This window comes from Vidua chalybeata, chromosome 1 (genome assembly GCF_026979565.1).
Source record: "Vidua chalybeata isolate OUT-0048 chromosome 1, bVidCha1 merged haplotype, whole genome shotgun sequence".
Classification (NCBI taxonomy): Eukaryota; Metazoa; Chordata; class Aves; order Passeriformes; family Viduidae; genus Vidua; species Vidua chalybeata.
This window is the reverse complement of record NC_071530.1, coordinates 49,270,525-49,289,548: the sequence shown is the minus strand read 5'-3', so window position 1 is coordinate 49,289,548 and position 19,024 is coordinate 49,270,525. Positions and strand designations below refer to the sequence as shown.

At 37.3% G+C, this 19,024-nt stretch overlaps 1 protein-coding gene across 11 annotated transcripts in view; it reads right to left on the bottom strand.

The window, feature by feature from the left end:
- Positions 1–19,024, bottom strand: part of CLASP2 (cytoplasmic linker associated protein 2) — a 144,254-nt gene that overhangs the window by 82,731 nt on the left and 42,499 nt on the right. For 7 of the 11 annotated variants that reach the window (XM_053966418.1, XM_053966426.1, XM_053966435.1 and 4 more), the window contains exon 8: positions 3,801–3,947. In XM_053966418.1, the coding sequence (XP_053822393.1) occupies positions 3,801–3,947 (147 nt within the window). Of the gene's footprint in view, positions 1–3,800; positions 3,948–4,451; positions 4,530–19,024 lie in introns of those variants that run through there. The other 4 variants (XM_053966470.1, XM_053966480.1, XM_053966490.1 and 1 more) reach the window with 1 other exon arrangement.

Here is a 19,024-nt window from a genome sequence, read left to right as displayed (position 1 = left end):
GGCTTTCACATTTGCAAGAGAACTTGCCAAAGACCTATAAGAGATCTTGAACAGCACAGGGACAGGAATATAGCTCATTTGGCTGACATACTCAAGTCCTTTTCTACTGTAAATTATGGTGTCCCTTACGATTAAAAAGCTGCTTGAGCCATACTGCCAAGAGAAAGCCCCTGAGTATCCATTTCTGCAAGGGCAGAACACAGAGTGCACACCCTCAGCGAGAAGACTTTAGAGCAAAGAGGTATTTCCAGAGGCTCCACCACCCGAATGAAGAGCTGAAAGCAAGTGTATCAGAAGTAAGTAGATCAGCTGTGTGCTTGCTGGCAAAGGTCTAACTTGGCAAAGTGTATTGACCATGGAATAAGAAATATGCCAAACAAAGCACTGTCCCATTAAGTGGAAGACCTGTCACTTCTCATTCATCACTATCAAGAAGCTCAGTGTCTGAACATCTCCAAGCAGAAAAGCCAGAGGAGAAACAGCCTGCTGGATTTATTACTCCCAGGGCAGGAAACCACTGTGGCTGCCTGATCTGGAACTTTTTTGGCAAGCTGTCTTCAGTAGGCTTGATCATGCCTGTCAGCAAATCCACAAGTTCCACAAGCCTTCCCATCCTGACTGCCAATAGGAAAATGTCTGGCACAGTCATTCCCAGCACAAGGAGAAAGAATTCCAGGCTAAGCAGGACACTGCTCATATAAATACTGTTTCACCTGCCTTCCTGGATGATTATGTTGCACTTCCAAAGCCACCAAAGCACATTTCCTACATTAAATGAAAATGCCCAAAACTGAGAAATTCTTTTTTTTTAATTATCAGACGGGTCCTTTCACTTGAACAGCATATCTGGGCAGTGGCAGAATTACCCATTTCACCCATTTCATCCTTTAGAACTATCTCCATGACATAGATAATGAAAAGCCAAGCACACAGGCATCTGAGGTGTAATTCAACAGGTGTCAGCAGGTAAGAAAGCCAGCAGCATGGCTAAGGAGTTCAATTTTCTTGGCATCAAGACAGAGTAGCCTCAAATCCCTTCTGGACCTAGGAAAAAACCTGTACTTTGCCACCTACAGCTAATAGGAAAATACACCTCTGTCAAGCAACATTCTATGAAAAGGATCTCTGGGATCCTTTAAAATATAAAAGGCAGTTTAAGTAAATGGAACTTGCAGTAGTCTCAGACTTTGCTCAACCCAATTTCTATCTGCACGAATTCTGCCTGGTCACAGAAGACTGAAGAGGAGAAAGTGCAGTAAAAACTTGCTTCAACTGCAGGTCACTTACATGACTTTGGAGATTTTTGTGGAAGGGAGATAAAAAGCAACACAGTTAAAGGAGCTGCTGCTAGTTCTTCCTCCAAGCCTGAACTGCAACTTCTGAATATGGATTAATGGATATTTGAGAGTCAGAGAAAAGGGACAAGCAGGCCCAACATGTGGCAGAAGCACGAGGTAAGCAGTGAAAGCCTGAAATACCCATCCAGAGCTTATGAGGAAAAGGCGAGAAATGGCACGCCCACTGACTATTGACTTGGAATGCAGTGGTGAGCACAAGGATTTGGGACTGTAGGATACAGCAGATTCTTACTACATCAGCAAGAGCAAACAACTTCCATAACTATAAATTTACTCCATGGAGATGGTGATTTTGAGGCTGGAGAAAAATCTCAGGTGTCCTTTAGGCATGTGCAAAATAGATCCTACAGAAACTGGATGTGAAAGAGCATCGAGGTTTTGTTGTAGTCATAAAGATCAGGAAGTTTCTAGGATAAACAGAATAGGATGCCTTAACCAGGCTCTCCAAAGATCATGGTTCTCTGTGGAATAAAGCTTTCTAAAACCAGCATTTTGTCCCATAATGACAGAGTGCCTCTAGACACTTCTCCTGTTCTTGTACATGTCTCTAGCAGTTGTTTCTGACCACTGTCAGATGGGACAGTGGACTGCCCAGGCCTCTTGTCTAACCTAGTGTCATTGTTCATATGAAGATTATTACAGGAAACTCCTCACTTCTAGAAGAGGCTATGACCTTATTGTTTAAGAAATGTATTTGGCATCTACACTAATGTTCTTGATTAGGCTAGGAGATGCAGGATTTGTAAATACTGTATTAAAATACTGACTACAGACACCCTACAGAATAAAAAAAGAAGGGAAATAGGTGGGTATGTAAACACACGCCAGTATTTTCCACAGTTGAAAGGAGATGGTATAAAGCAAGGAATGACTGAACTACTCTGGTTTTGGCATGCTTATTTTTAATTAAGTTTGGCAATATAGGAAAAAGAGAAAAAACAATGTACTAATTTTTGGGGTTTTAATCTGCTTTACTACTGTATTTTTAGATAGACTGAAAAATCAGTAAGTGGTTATTTTGTTCTTATCTCCCTTCACTTTGTATCTCCATGTTTTTACTGCAGAGCATGTAAAGTGAAAGCCTACATGTAAAAAAAGTTACATTAAAAACTATCTATATTTAGTAAAATATTATTAAAAGCCCATATTGAAAGCCCATCCTAAGCATTCAGTTCTGGTACTATGTATGTTAAGTCTTGCATGCAAAAAACACCATGCTTCAGGTTAAAGAAGATTACATTATAATTATTTATTTATATTTACTTATTTATAACAATTAATATGTGCAATAATAACAACAGTAATAAATATCAATGAGATAATTTCCTTTATGGAGTCTTTTAAGTGGTATTTTCTGATACTATTCTGATATATATTCCTATCAATTCTCAGTTACACTATGACAGTGCTGATCCAGCCCTATGGAAATCTTTTCAATTTATTAGGAATTCTTAAGATCACTACTGAAAACCAATAAATTTTCAAAACATTAGCAGTATCTTACTAATGTAAAAATATTTAAGGCAGCTTGTTTGCCATGTATATCTTCTTCCAAATTTTCTATTTGCTTTGCAGATCACATATGAGATTACATGAATAGGAACATGGAAAAAATACTCTTAGAAAAACTCCTTACTAGAAGAACTACTAATTCATAAAAAACCTGTACCTGAAGTATGGTGTATTTCCACAGAATTACGTATTTTTTTTCTGAATGTGTACATGAACCATCAAAAAAGCAGCCACTTCTTTAACAGTAAACAGGTGCTTTTGTTAGACTACCCCCGCCCTAAAAAAATGCGGATTTCCCTGTTCTAAGATCATAATTACTAAGCATTCCTCATTACACTGCTTTATAGCCATACCATGCAGAAAAATCCTGCCAGGGGTTTTGGCCCTCATTTTTTATCTTTCACAACCAATTTCACAATACTGACAGTTAGAATAATAATAATAAAAGTCATTCAGATGTATCATACACCTCTGATGAGGGCTCTGGGTGATGGCTAATCCTTTTGAGCCACGTGAAACAGTGCAGACCTACAGTAAAAATTTCATCTACACAGACCTTCTCCAGAATTTCACAGGATATTTATATATACAATAAATGCAGTGTGGATTCCAGCAGAGACACGCATACGTATATATATACACACACATACCTATCTATATATTGATTTCACCAACACAAATGCTATCTCCAGACATTAATTTTATTTATGAGAGACCTTTATAAGCTCAGTGTACATTCACAAAAACAGACAGATATGCACACACCTTTACAGATTAATAATTACATAAAACAGGGTCCCTTACTGTTCTCAGCTCTGCAAAAATACTGCAGTCATGAATTAAACATCACCTTCCAAAGTTCTCTGTTTTGTGCCTGCTCTGCCAAGGTTTCTGGGAACACTGATTAGAATCTGAATAGCTTTACATTACCTCCAACCTTAGGCCCACCAGCTGATCCTGGCTTTCTTGCACTGTTTGAAGGATTTCCTGGCTTTTTAGGTGCTGGAACCTTGAAGGCTGAAGCAGCTGACGATGGCCTATTTCCATCCACTGACTCTTCATCATCAAAGCTTTTGTCTAGAAAACGATATGTTAAATAAAAATAGAGCTATTAGAATGGATGTATTTTCATTTCCTAACAAACTATTTTCCTTCACATTTCACAGAAATTCACAAAATGCATAAATAAAAACAAGTATTATCAATTTGTCCTGTCTCTGATCTAGGAATAAAATGACAATGGGAGATAAACAGCATTTTCCACATGTCAAGTTCTTATAAAATATTATTTTGCCTTCATAATTAACCACAGTAGAACTGAGCATAAAAAAACGAATCCTACACATCCACTCCCACAAAGGAAAAATATCTTTGCACAGACTGAATTTTTTTAATAATTTCTTAATATTTTCCCAAAAGGAAAGCCCTTAATATAATCTTTATCATACTGGTCTAATGAAGAAAAATGCTTCTCCTTTTCCTTCTTTCACTCATGCATGCATTTTCTGCTATACATCCTCCTACAATGTGTCTAACTAGCACTCCCTGTCTCCTTCCTTCCACCCAGATTTTTCAACTTACAATCACAGATCCTCTTGCAGATCAGTCGCCTCATTCCTCTGATAGCTCTTCAATCCCCTCACCCTAGGACGGACCCAGCACCTCACATGGCCACATGCAGTAAATTCTTAATACTAATCAAAGATTCTATCAAAATGTGCTCGCAAACACCCTAGATCCACCACTGAGATTTGTGCCGGCATCTTTCTCTCCCTTCCCTGCACTAGGTGCTGCACAACCAATGAGCTGCAAGGTGACATCATCTTCTGGGAGCCAACGCCAGAGGAAAAGGTGAAAATTCTCCATGCAAATAAATTCATTCCCACACATGGTATTTGCCACTATTCCAATCCTTCGTTTAAAAAATTAGACAGGTAGACAATATTCCGGGGCTTGCACTCCTCTTTCCTATAATTTCAGGTTTGTGTATTTTTATTCATGAAAGAAATTAATGTCTAGTGACTAAACAGTCTCAATTCAAAATATTATGCCTTAAAAGAACCCCAACATATTCCAACAGTCGAACATAATATTTTCTGCACCCACTTAGGAAAGAAGGATTTATCTATAAGCTTGAGCACAGAAAACATCCAGCCTATGGTTCCTGTAATAAATAAAATGGGCGAGGCTGAGACACAGCTGTACTACAGCAATGAAAGACCAATATAGCATATTACCTGCTTTAAAACCTGCCATTTGTTTAAAAAAAAAAAAAGCCACAAAAATTTTAATTGCAAAACTTCATCATCTCTGGAACGGTTAACTGTTTACCCTTTGCTTATTCAGAACTTGCTCCCAGGGAAATGTCAACTATATTTAACAATGTAGCTTCCCAGAGGAAGGCAGGGTTTTTGTCCAGCAGCACTGGCAGCACCATCGAATGTCAGAACACCCTGCATTTAATGTGTCCAAGATCACTGCTGCTATGGTTAGCACATTTTTCTAGCATTTGCCAAAAGCTGTGTTTTGCACTAATGAATCTCCATGATCAAAGAAATAAACCACCACAAGAAAAATACAGATGCATATTAACAATTTTCATTATTTCCTCCTCTCTTACAAACACTGATTTTAAGTTAATCTTGGTAAGAGTAATTGTTTGGATCTGTAAACTCTCCAAATCGAAGGAAAAAGCATCAGCCTTCCCCCTCACTGGCCTGTGTGTTGCCATGGAAACAGCACTCCCGCTCAGCATACGGGCTGAGCCAGAATACATTTTGATTCCTGATGCTTTTACTCTCACTATCTTAAACAGACCCAGACATTAAGATTTCAAGCAAGGAAAACCACTAACACAAAGCCCAGATTAAGTAAAATGACTTAAACACTGTCATGGAAGGGTAAATGGCAAGGGTTAATACCTAGGATACCTGCAGCATTACAGGTAATTTTAAATTAAAAATATCTTGCAGATTTTTGAACAGCATGATCAGATCAACACTAACATGTGTTTTCATTAAATCATGAAAACAGACTAAAAGTGAACAGGCTTTGCCAATAAAAATGGTTCTGTTGCTGCACTTTCAAATCTGATGAAGTAACAGGCCAGACTTTCATGCTACTACCCAACAGCTCTACAATGCTGCACTGATATGCAAATATTACACAAACCTTTGAAACAATAAAGTTATTTGCAATACAATCTTAAAAACAGAACGTGCGCATTTGCTCATTTATGCAAAATCTCCTAATCAAGAAAAATCTACACAACCCCAAACAACTATGTACTTTGGGAACCAGTGACTCAGATAAAAGAATTTTATTTTTACCAAACAATTCATTAAGAAGGAATACCAAAGATGGGCAATTTTACAAGTTATTGCTCAACCCCAAAATGTGCAAATAGAATTTCAGAAAAAAATGCAAAGGCAAATGTTTTGACCTATTGACGTGCTATGTATATTACAGGCTACATTAAATAATGTTCTTGGTAATACTGTCAAATTACTTTAGTTAATTAATTTAGTTAAAGAGTATTTTTTCATACATTTAGAAGATTGCTAACAATGGATTAAAAATATACATGATGAAATAGTTTTATGCAGTCTTTCAGTCCCTATAAAATTCATCTTTTTAAAATAAATGTGGTTTTTTTTTAAGATACACAGAACTGATTTAAACCACTGATATAAGGGTATTCTTAACCAGACTTTTCATAGTTTATGTTAAAATAAATTAAAAATTACTGTTCAGTTATTTGAAGTGTTCCAAAATAACAGCACAGTACCATAAGCATGTAAAATTAATGGCTGAAAATTATCTGTTTGAATTCTAATAATGCAAAAGTGATAATGCAGCTGAGTCTCTTTTGTTCTGGATTTGTTTGTTTTTTAAATAAACATAAGCAGGAAAATTTCACACTGTCTTAAAGAAACCAGAGGTTTTTCCCATCCTTTTAGGCCTTTACACTTTTATTTCCCTAAGATTTAACATCAAAATCCCAAATGATCTTTAGGGACACTCCATTTTCAGAAATAAGATTTACACTGTGAAGATCCAAAACCTGAAGTCTGTATTTATAGCACTTCATGAAAACAGAGCATTATATTTGCTTCCCCTACAATGTGCCTTCCATGCACTCTCATTCATCTGCAAAGATCCACTTGCTGGTAGCTCCTGTAAAAGCATTTCCATGTACTTCAGCATGGAGAAGCCCAGCTCCAGTTGTAAGTGTTGCTCCCCAGGGCATAATCAAGGAGCAGTTCCGCTCAATCTGATTTTACTACCGTGCCTTTGGCTGGCCAAGGGAGCAGGGATGGAGCTCCTGACAGCCAACACAGAGAGCATGGGGATTGCTCTATTTCAGTATCAAACTGTGCCTCTAATGTTAGTTTTATGCAGTCTACAAACAAAATGTATCTCTACAACAGAAGTCATAATAGCCTAAATGTAATCGGTATTTCAAAACAAAGCCATCTGATAGATGCAAACTTTTTTCATTGTAAAATGGCTGGATAATTTTCATTCTAGGTAATTTTAACACTTTCAGAGTATCAAATTTTATGTATGCAAATATACCTGACAGCTGAGAAAGTATTATCCAAATAGTGTTTTAAAACAAAGCTCCAAAGTACTAAAAATAAAAAGTTGTATGAATTGCTAGCAACCCACAGAACATATTAGAGGGAAAACACAATAAATTAAAGACACTAAGCCTCAGTTAAATCTCACAACACTGTTCATGTACTTGATATGTAGTATTTTAAACCATAGTGGATAAGGAGTTTTGGAGGTAAGCATAGGATACAGAGAAGAGCCTGGAATGTTGTACTGACAAAAGCTTCTGAAGAAACCTGATGAGCAACAAATGCTCTCACTCTGGTACAAGCTCTCTTCCTGATGAGCAGCTTTGAAGTAGGGGAAGAAAAAAATTCAAGAAAAGGTTGTTTTTACCTTCACAGAGCTAGGGACTCAGGATTCAAAATCGAAGCATTACAAGTTTTTTCTTCTAATGGAGGGCAGAGATCTGCAGCATAGAGGATGTTCTGCAGGTACAGTGCACCAAGTGAACTGCTATCAATGAACTGCTGTGCATTTCTACAAAATCTTTGAAGAGTTGTCTAAGAAATCTTTCCAGTAAAAGACCCTCCAAACCAACCTGCAGGACACATCAGAACTCAAAGTCCACCACACTTTCAGAACTTAAAATTTACCAAAGTTATTCAAAGTTTAAATCCATGCAGACAGACCAAAACTTGAACTATCATAAAGCATTAAACACTAAAATTCTTAAGAAACAAACTATGTCATTTGAACTAAAATTAAACAAGATATATGTGCTATCTTCCTGCCTTGTAGCATTACTCTTGGGGGCCAGATCACAAATACGTAATGTATGTTTTCTGAAGTATTCAGAGAGATCAAAGCATAAACACTTATAATGAGACTTGATACTCAAAGAACATTCTAGTACTTGCAATATTTTAAACTTCAGAACAATCTACTTACTGTGATTTGCCTATACAGCAGTAAAGGTAATTATGTATCCAGTAAATGTAAAGATATATCCAGTGAAAAGGAGAATCTAGAGAGAAATCTGAAGTTTTTCATATCCAGAGATAAAAAATATTTTCAAAGGTTAAATTAGAATACATTTATTGTTACTGCAACTCAAGCCTTCACCTCAGCTGGTTTGAAGATTCGTATAACTAATGTGACATTTTGGTATCTAACATTTTGTTAGTCATAGTCAATAACAGAAAAATTAAACACAGTATCACCTACACAGCAGTACAAATACAAGATCTATATTCTACCTGTGCTACTCAGCAGTAGGAAATCAGAAGTTAACTGACTTAAAGCAGATCCTCAAATGACACCATGAAGGCAAAAAAACTGGATCCCCTGCAGTAATACTTAACTAAAGTTGGCAATAAAGGCAAATCTGGATACTGTTTTCAGTAGCAATATCTTAGATATCTAACACAACTAGGTTTGTAAATACCAACTTGCAGTATTTTACTGTAGAGTGATAAGAGTCAAACTAGAGAACACAGTAAATTTAATATTTACATATCTAATAAATTGCTTTTAAAGTGACTTCTGTTCAAAACATTTGTATCAATTTTACTTAAATAACTGATCATGATCAGCTTTGCTAACAAATACTGGTTTTTACCTACTGATGACACTTCCTCTTTCACACTACAAATTATTTATGAGAAAATTGCAAAATCCGGCCTAAGCAAAGAAACTCCAAGTAGATGAACTCTTTAAATTTCCAAGTCACTCTCCCTTTCTGTGCCTACCAAGACACCCACTGCCAGTCTCCCTTCAGTGACTTACAAACATAGACTGCATCAATTACTTGGAACATCTGGGACTGGATCATTAGCTCAATTCCAGATGAACTGGTGCGGCCTACAACAGCGTCTGTCAAGCATGAAAATGAAGCCGCAAGCACTAAACATGCATCAAGTTAGCTGATCCCTCTAATCCATACTTCAAGCCAATGCCCCACATCATTTAGTGAGGACTTTATCCCTTACACATCAGGCATTCCATACAGTCCAAATCTGTTTGTCCTGACACAAAGGACAGGATTCATTTGCCTAAGCACAGTCATCTAAAACCAGTTTAGACAGTCCTGGGCATCTTGTCTGGTGGCCAGCTGACATTCCAGAAGGCCACAGATCTCTTGCACTTCTTGTGTCATGCCTGCTCACTACTGTGGATACTTCAAGGCACCCTGAGTGGCACCAGACACCTATGGCTGGACAGATAAATTGCACCTAAGAACTTTCAGATCTATCATAAAGGTGTCATTGCTTGGCATTTTCCCTGTGCCACAGCAGGTCTTGGGATCCTAAACCATTAGGAGACAAATTCTCATGGCCAAACAAAAGCCTGCTTCCCACAGTGATGGAGCACGGCTCTGCCTGGGACCAGAGTGGAGGCACAGAAGTAACGTGAAGACACTTGCTGATGGATTTAACTTTACTTCATGTTACCTCTTTTGCTTCTCTTTGCCTTCCTGCAGGAAGCAACTGTACTGATGACAGCACTGGCAAATGGTTCTCTTGTGTGCAATACATGCTGATGCTCATCAACAAAATCTCAAACTCCTACCAGAAGAGACTCACTTTTCTGCAGTAACCTCACAGGGGATGGATGAGATAAAAAAAAAAAAAAAAAAAAAACCAAGAACAGTGTTTGAAGAACTACAAAACTTGGTTCAAAAATCCCCCAGACTTCTTAAACCAAACATATTCTTTCACATGCTATTTTTTCAGGCAGTTCCAGTGAACTAGTGTCTTAAAAAAAAATATCAAAAAGGCAGCAAGTAAGGGGAGCAAGAGTCAGTAACAGGAGTACGGCAAATATTTATCAGTTAAATTTTGCTGTTCATCTGATCTCAAATTTTAATAAAGTTCCCCTAATTTTTCAACAAGAAAAGCAAAATACAGCTCTCCTACATTCCATTCATCAGTAACAGGCTCACACCTGCTTTTGGGTTTTTTTTTTTGTTCTGCTGTATGCATTTGGTCTTTAAAACATGACCCTCAATGAATAGGATAAAAGAAAAGAAGAAAAATTAGGAAGAAAATACTAGACCTAACAGACTTTTAAAAAAGAAATATTTAGGAGTGGCAATGGCACATGCCACAATAATTATCCACATTTAATACAGGCCTATTCTAATGACATTAGTAGTTTATCCATTCTGCTCCAGAGTTTCATGAAGGACTATGTCAAAAAAAGATTAATTAAAAAAAATAATGTATCCCCAGTGTTATTTTCCTAACCCCAAAGAAAAGACAGTCTTACAGTTTATCTTACTACTGTCTGGGTAAAAGATAATACTTAACAACAGGTTTCAAATAAAGCTGCAATAAGCTCAAATAAGCAACTGAGCTAATTCTGCTCCCAAGTAAAGCTTCATTCCCATTTCTAGCTCTAGAATGTCTCCTGTAAACCCAGGTACTTTTCTAATTTTTACCTATTAAAATTTAAGACAGCTTCTGAAAATCTTGCCATAGTTTACATTTTTACAGTATCTGTAAAATTACCATAGTCCACATGGTATAATAAATCATTTAGTCCTTTCTAAATTCTTGCAATTGGACTTTCTTTTGTTACAAATGTGTAACATTTCCCAAATGTTACTGAACATTTCTCAGCAAACTTACTGAAAACTGAAGATGCAGTATCACTGTACTTTAAAAATCATCAATTTAACTTTTTTTATATCCTTCCTAAGGCACGTTCAATAGTCTTCTGAATCAACACTTAATAGTCTACAACCTATTAGCAAACAAAGCACCATTTTCTCAGTAAAAAGGGAAGAGAAAGATAATGAGGTTCTGCAGAATTCATGACATGGTCAACATCTAAAATAGGATTCAAGACTGAACAGCAAGGCTTAAAATAAAAGTACGTAACATTATTGTTCTTCAACATCTGTACTATGTTACTGCTTTAGGCCATGCTATTTGGACCACACTGCACTATGTCCAGCACTGAAATGTTAACAAGTCAGGTGCCTTTTAGGCCGGGGGAAGGCAAAAAGGTGTAGGAAGGACACAGAGCTGCCTTGCATAAGAAATCAAAGACTGAAAGTTTTTGACATTTTGAACACAGAAGTTGACTCACTAGCTGTAACGTATAAACTGATCGGATACTACACTATTTTAGCACAAACTAAAACGTACCTACTGCAGTAGAAATGTTTTGCTCTCTTATGAAATACCAGAATTAAAGCTGAGAAAGACAGTAACTTCTGAAGCACTTGATTTCCGCTAAATGAGTGAGTACTCCCTCAGAGACTTTCCCTATCCAGACACTGATTAAAATGAAAGCAGGGAATTCACTTTAAAACTTGATAGAAAAAGAAAGAAAAAGAAAAAGAAAAAGCTGTAACAGAACTTTTACTCGATGCCTAGTAAATTTTTGTGAGTCACTTTACACCTAAAGACTCATAATTTCTATCAAAAGTGATGGTTAATTTAACTGTTGTAGCCTGTCTGAATTCAGACCTTACTTGTGGCCAAACCCTTCACTCTGTTGCTTAAGCTGCCCTCTAAAAAAGCTGCCACTTCAAGTATCTTCTTGAAGTATAAACTCCACTATTTGCATGTAAAATATCCTGTAAGCCAACAGCCCAGTCTTTCCTCAGTAGGCTTGGTTTAATTACTGTCTTTATTATTTCATCTCTAGAAGTAGTTTTATTTCTTTCTTCACAAATTTCTTTTGCTTATACATCAAGTATCCAACTCTCAATAGCACCGTCAGGATCTGTGATATTTAGATGACCCCGAGATTGTGAAGTCTATGTCTTTCAGCTCCACTGCCAAAGAAGGAGTCATAATTCGTCTCTGCTGGTTTTCAAGGTTGTTTATTTCTTCTTATCTAAAATATTTTCTCTCTGACCTGCAGCAGGTCTGTCTTGCACTGCAGTGTGTAGGGCTCTGCCCCTCAGTGGGATGTTACAAACATTATATACTAGAAACTACGTGTGCTATATTTACAATAACGTGCCAATATCTATCGCCCATGTTGAACGGTGTGTCCCCAGCCCAAACCAATAGAAAAATGCCAACACCACAGTGAAACATGGAGGGCATGAAGAAGAAGAACAAGGCACGCCCAGTTTCCTCCATCTTGCCTCCTTTGAACCCCTTACCTAGAATCCTGAAATTCTACTTTTGCACCTGTGCCACACTAATTACTACTTATATCAAACACTCAGAGCTTGTAATTCATCCTGTAAAACTGAAAACTCTTTTCCATGGACAGAGATCAGAGACAGTATCTCTCGAGGCTCTGTACAGGGGGGTTTCTGACCCCCTGCCAGGGTTCCAGACCTTCCAGGGCAGCCACAGGGATGCCCTGGATTCCCACATAGCACCAGCATTTTCTTTAGTCAATCTAATGACCTATTTTAAAACCAATATATATATATATATATATCATAAAAGTAGGCTTTATCTAGAAACCACTATCCATAAAATGCAATAATATGGCTAGCATTATTGATGTATGTAAGTTCAGAAAGTAACAAAAAGAACCACCATATTTACCCATCTGCAGCTAAGTCAATCAAACAACTGATACCCATTGAGAAATTATTAAATTCAGGACATTTCCAGTACTTAATTCAGTGACACAAAAGCACCTGGGCTTAATGACTTGAATTTTCAAACTATCAATTACATCACAGCAAGGGTAAGAGAGGCACTCATAAGTACCATGTTCATTCATCTTTAATGTATATCACAAGTGTATGTGATAGGGAAGGGGCACTGGATATATACAATATCAATGAGAAGGTTTACAAATGGGGAGCTTAAATTAGGATTTACTATTAGAGCCTGACAGTAAGTCTACCATCAGAGAGATCATGGTAGCAGCTAACATTTGCATTAGTTTTTACTGTGGCCAATTTTTGCATGTTCAACTCAACTTGCATGTTCATGTAATGCAAATGTAAAACAGCAAGGCAGAATGACAAATAAAACATAGATCCTAGAAGCAGAAAGTGCAATATGAGCACACAGCAGATAAAATGTTGAGAAATTTATTTTTCTGCATTTTAGATCCATGTAGTTTAGGAATTAAAAGTTAGTATCTGTACACGAAAACATGCACATCACAGAACAGAATGAAAGGGGTTGTTAAAGGCCTTTCACCCACCTGATCTCTGCCTCACATAGTCGGAAGTGAGATTGAGAAAATATGGCAAATTATTTTACTCTCAATGCTGCCATTTCACTTGTGGGTAATAAAACCAGTAGTTTTAAGAGGCCCAACTCTCCTCAAACTGGACCTCTTAACATAGAATCATAGAATGGTTTGGGGTTTAAGAGATCTTAAAAGATTGTCTAGTTCCAACCCTTCTGCTATGGGCAGGGACACCTTTCACTAGACCAGGTTGCTCAGAGCTCCACCCAACCCAGCAGTAAATTCCTCCAGAAATGGTGCATTCACAACTTCTTTGGGCAGCCCACTCCAGTGCCTCACCACCTCAAATTAAGAATTTCTAGTCTAAATATACCTTTTCAGCTAAAGCCATGCCTTTGTAAAATACCCCTCTCCAGCTTTCCCTTTAGGTACAGGAAGGTGCTGTGAGGTGTCCCTGGAGCCTCCTCTGCTCAGGGCTGAACAATCCCAATTCTTTCAGCCTGTCTTCATAGTAGCGCTGCCCCAGTCCTCTGATCATCTCTGTGGCTTCCGGTGAACTCACTGAACAGATGACCTCCCTTGCCCTGCTAAACAAACTGCTTTTGATGCAGCCCAGGACAGAACTGGGTTTGTGGGTTGCAGGTCCACATTGCCAACTCATGTCCAGCCTCTCATCCACCAGCACCCTGGAAGCTAAAAAACTAACACCAGATCTGGAAAATCTGGAGTGCTTGGTATATGGCTAGGCAGCTTTAGTAGCTGCCATTTCTCTAATTTTGTGGGAACACGACCCAATCCCCAATAATATACAGAGACTGTTTCTCGTAATGTTTCTAATGAGTTTGTAAAAATCGACTCGACAATGCAAAGAAATTTTAAACAAAAACAACCTACACAGAAATGTAGAAAGTTTGACCTTTAAGTTCAATAGCAAACCTCACATTGTGTAAGTTCATTGACAAAAGGACTTTTATCAGGTCAACAAACAAAACAATCCATAATGATAAAAAGATTTTTTGTCAAATAGAAATCTACTCATGCTCATTGCTTAGGCAATCACGGAACACTATGGAGCTCTTAACATCTGATGAAAGCAAAAATACCTAATTTGAAGAAAGTTAGGTTTTTCTGTTAAGAGCTTTGTTCTACAATTTCAGCCCTTCTCACCTTTCCTCAGGCTTTAACTATCAACTACTTTGAGGGCTTTTAAGGGTTTCTCAGTTGAACAAAAGCATTTTTACATCAATTAAATATACATGAAGAGGTACCAGAAAAATTCTGGTACCATTACAATCTTGTTGTCTACACTCCATATAGCTGGGAAATTCCTGTGAGTTGTAAATTGTAGTTATTTCTTGTCAGAGTCTACATATATAGCTTGTTTTTAAAAGGCACTTCAAGTTATCGACTGTTCTTTCCAGCTGTTGCTATATAAGTGTATTCTGATGAACAAGCTGGGCAAAGAAAGCAGACACAAAATCCAAAACACAAGTCTTTAAAACTAATATGCTTTTATAAGTACAATACACAGAATGGAATTTCTGATTCAGGTCAATACTACAGAAGACCCTTCACCTCAGAAGGCATTTCAGATACTGAAATTATCCAAATGTAGCTTACTTGCTCATCAGTATTTACCACAGGAAGATTTTATTAAAAATAATATGTAACAGTAAGGAAATACTCCTGGTATTTCATAGATAACAAAAGATGAAAATAAACCCTGCAAGGCAAATATCTAATCAGTCAAGTGGAAGATTCTTGCAACATCTATCAAAGGAAACCCTTAGTAGGCATTAAATTTCTTCTGTGTCTGTTCACAATTCAAACTGGGGTTTTTTTTGTTTGTTTTCCCCCAAAATGTACCTTAAAAATAATAACAATAACAACCCCCCACCAAACAACCAAAAAGTGTAATATTACCAATAGTCTGGAATAATCAAAAACATGCAGATAGAACAGAAAACACAAAAATATATTTTTATTACGTAACTTGTTCTTAAAAGCTAATAAAAGCTGACTCCAGCACTCCAAACAAACACTTTTGTATGATAGATTAAACATATCTGGAAATCTTTTTAGTGAACGCATGTTTCATGTTTAATGAAAACAACAACAACTACCACCACTACCCAAAAAATTTCTTGACATTTTGAAAATGTAATTTAGAAACAGGAAGACAAAACTTGTAGTTATAATCCTACCACATATAAAAAAAATCAGGTGCACTTATCATTCTAGAAGCTATGCTGGTTTTGAGAAAACAACTGTCATATGTTTGCAGCTCTGTTTTTTAAATAAAAAAATGCCCTGAGTTGCACCTTGAATTCTTCCTTGAATTATTTTTTCTATTCACATCAGTCTTGAACATTGCTGTATTCATCTGTTCTCTCAGTAGTATCTTTTCATATAGCCCTTGGCTTGTTTACACATTCCCTCCTTCTCCCACTCAGTTGCTTCACTTTCCCACTGTTCTTTTACTGCTACTAGCAACAGTACTTGCACTCTATAGACAAAACACAACTCAGAATCTATGTTAATCACTGGGAGTAGCATATGACCTTACTGTGAAAAGTAGCTTTGCACTGGTTTGGTTCGGAACAGGAATCACACTCCAGCTCACGGTATCTGTCCTTGCTCTCTCAGGCACAGCCATGTCTCAAACCAGTGTGTCCACCAACTGCTAATAACAGAAGGGGAGTAGTGGGGAGCAACTACAGTAAAAGGAGCCAGTGCAGGTGCAGTCAGCATGTTAAAGAAAGCACAGGCCCAAACAAGAACAGAAAAGGGAACAAGTGATATGCTTTTATCCCACAAAAACTTCTGCTACTCTTTATATTCCCACACCCAGGAGACAGCTCTGAATGGTACAAAGCACCACAGTTACAGCCTGACCAATTTCTAGGCCAGTGTAGCAACTGCTTTATCATCATCATTCACAGGACTCTGTTGGTTTAAAAAGCCTCCTACCAGAGGATAAGAGAAATCAGAAATAAACCTCAGAAATCCACATGCACTAAAATAACACATATATTTTAAATCAAGCTAATGTTTCAAACATCACTGTAGCTTCTGTAATGTTAGTATGTCCAATCCCCTTTTCAGTCAAAAGTAAAATATTAAAGCTGTACAGCACCCACACTTGACAGAAACTAGTTAATCAGATTAAAGACTTAGGAAGACAGCCTTCCCTCAGAAGAACATCAGGGAATGGAAGATTAATTGTTCTCATGCTTTAGGACCATGCATACATTAATCAAGTATTTTGAAAGAAGACAAAACACAGAATTTGATATGCATATGCAGTAAGATAGAAGGATAATTTCTATTCATGATCCAGTCACATATGCTTCATCATCTAAAATCTGACAAGTGCATAAGGTCATGAAACATCATTACACTGTATGCCATTTACATAAAAATACACTAATAAAGAAGTGCTTATTCATTATATGATACAAAACTGTATACACTAGTGCAACAAATGTGTGTACCAAATGTGTCCTCTTACAAAGCTGATTATATACTTTCAGATAGCACTCAAATACCTTATGTCTGGTACTGCAATATGTTTAGTACATCTTAAGAAAACCTATGTCTGATCTTCCCTATAGGGCCATTTGTAGTTTTAGACAGATAATTTTGTCCTTAACCTAATTACCTTGTTCAAATGGGATCAAGGCAGTCCTTTACCCACGAAATCACAGGGTAACAGCAAAGACTGCCAAAAAGGTGAGGAAACAACGTGCAACACGATGTGCACAATGCGATTCCGTTCACCACCTCCTCAGCAGCCTAATCTGGTTACCAACAGATAATGGCAGAGATGCATTACCCTCCCCAAGGAACAAGGAAACCAGAGCGAGGAACCGTTCCTGGCTGGTTTTCCTCAGCAGCCTCCACAACTTGCAGGGCAATCACAGACCTCCACTCACACAAGTATGTGAAATGTCTTTAAGGTTGAGGCAGCGCATGCTTTCCCACTGGCATGCATTCACTACAGTAGAAGTTACGGTCCATTTGTTTGCTGGGCCACAAGCGCAGGATTGTTTTTTCCCCCTCCACATTCTTCCAACAATAGGTTGGAGAGTTTGAGACAGCTAACATGGGGGCAAACAGAAAATCTGGTTCTTCCCTTTAATCTTCACTTGAGAAATCAGATTAAGATTCAACTGGTAAGCATCACCTTTTATTTACATTTCTGCTTGTGCTCAAGAAAACCGGAATAAAAAATCCAGAAAGTTCCAATAAGCCAATGTTTTGCATTCAAGATAAAATTGGCATTGCCACTTTTAAAAAGCATTTCCAAACATACTCTGCAATTCTGTAACACATCCAGGCTGATTAAGTGAGCAAACCAAGTAAGACAAGTAAAAAAATCCGTTCTATGAATATCTGCACAATGCCTTCAGCGTTGTCTCACAAATATTAAGTTAAACATACATACTGGCCACAACAAAGTGACATTTTGCCGAGAAAAGACATTTCTCAAAGTGTGCAGAATCACTAACCTTAAAACATTTTCTTCTATGTTGCATATACTAGGAGGATATACAGAATATTTGCAAAACAAAAGACCTCAGCCAAACCATCGTTAAATTTAGAAAAAAAGATTAAGAATTTTTCTTAACAGCAACTAAGGTTTTGTTTTCCCTTGCAGTTTCGTAACACAACATCAGAAGACTGAATTCCTTGTAAATGTGGTAAGCAGTAGTTTTAAGAAGACCAACAGCTACATAATCATCCTACACACTGTTAATTGTATCTGGCATTATTGCTCAAAGCTCCTACACAGAATGTCAGCTGACTGCCTGAACAGTACTTGGTTCTTAGTGCCTTTGTTAATGACGAATTAAATTATACAGAAGAGAGCTCCACAACCACCCTCACTTTATAAACCTCAACCATTACAGAAGCACAAAAATCCTACAGCTTTGCCTAGAGAATGCAGTTATTTCTTAACATGCTACAACTTGTATTCTTAATCTGCAAGTTACCACAATTGACGTTTACACCATGGAGAACTGTGTTGCTTGACAGGAAGGAAACAAAGATGAAGAAAAACATTTCCCCCCAAAAAAATCTCAGCAAGAGTGAACTTGGTACATATTCAGTTCTACAAAGACCATTACTTCCCTTGCACCTTGCAAATGACAAAAATACAAACATCAGAGAACTGCCCATATTTTTTTTTAGACTGTACAGTCCAGACATAATTTCACTGCTCTAGTCACACTCATTATCTCTTTCAGTCTCTGACATATGAAAGAACTAAATGAAAAACACACATTTCATGTTGCCTCAATAAAGGGTCTCTCTCAGGACTCTTACAACTACTGTTTGCTGCTGTTTCAGCAAATCCAGACAAAAGATTTAATCTTAATCTGTGATCTTTATAAACCATCTTATTTATGCAAATCTGCATATGTAGTCCCTTATAAAAGCACAGCCATCCTACCTCATCCCTAAACTTG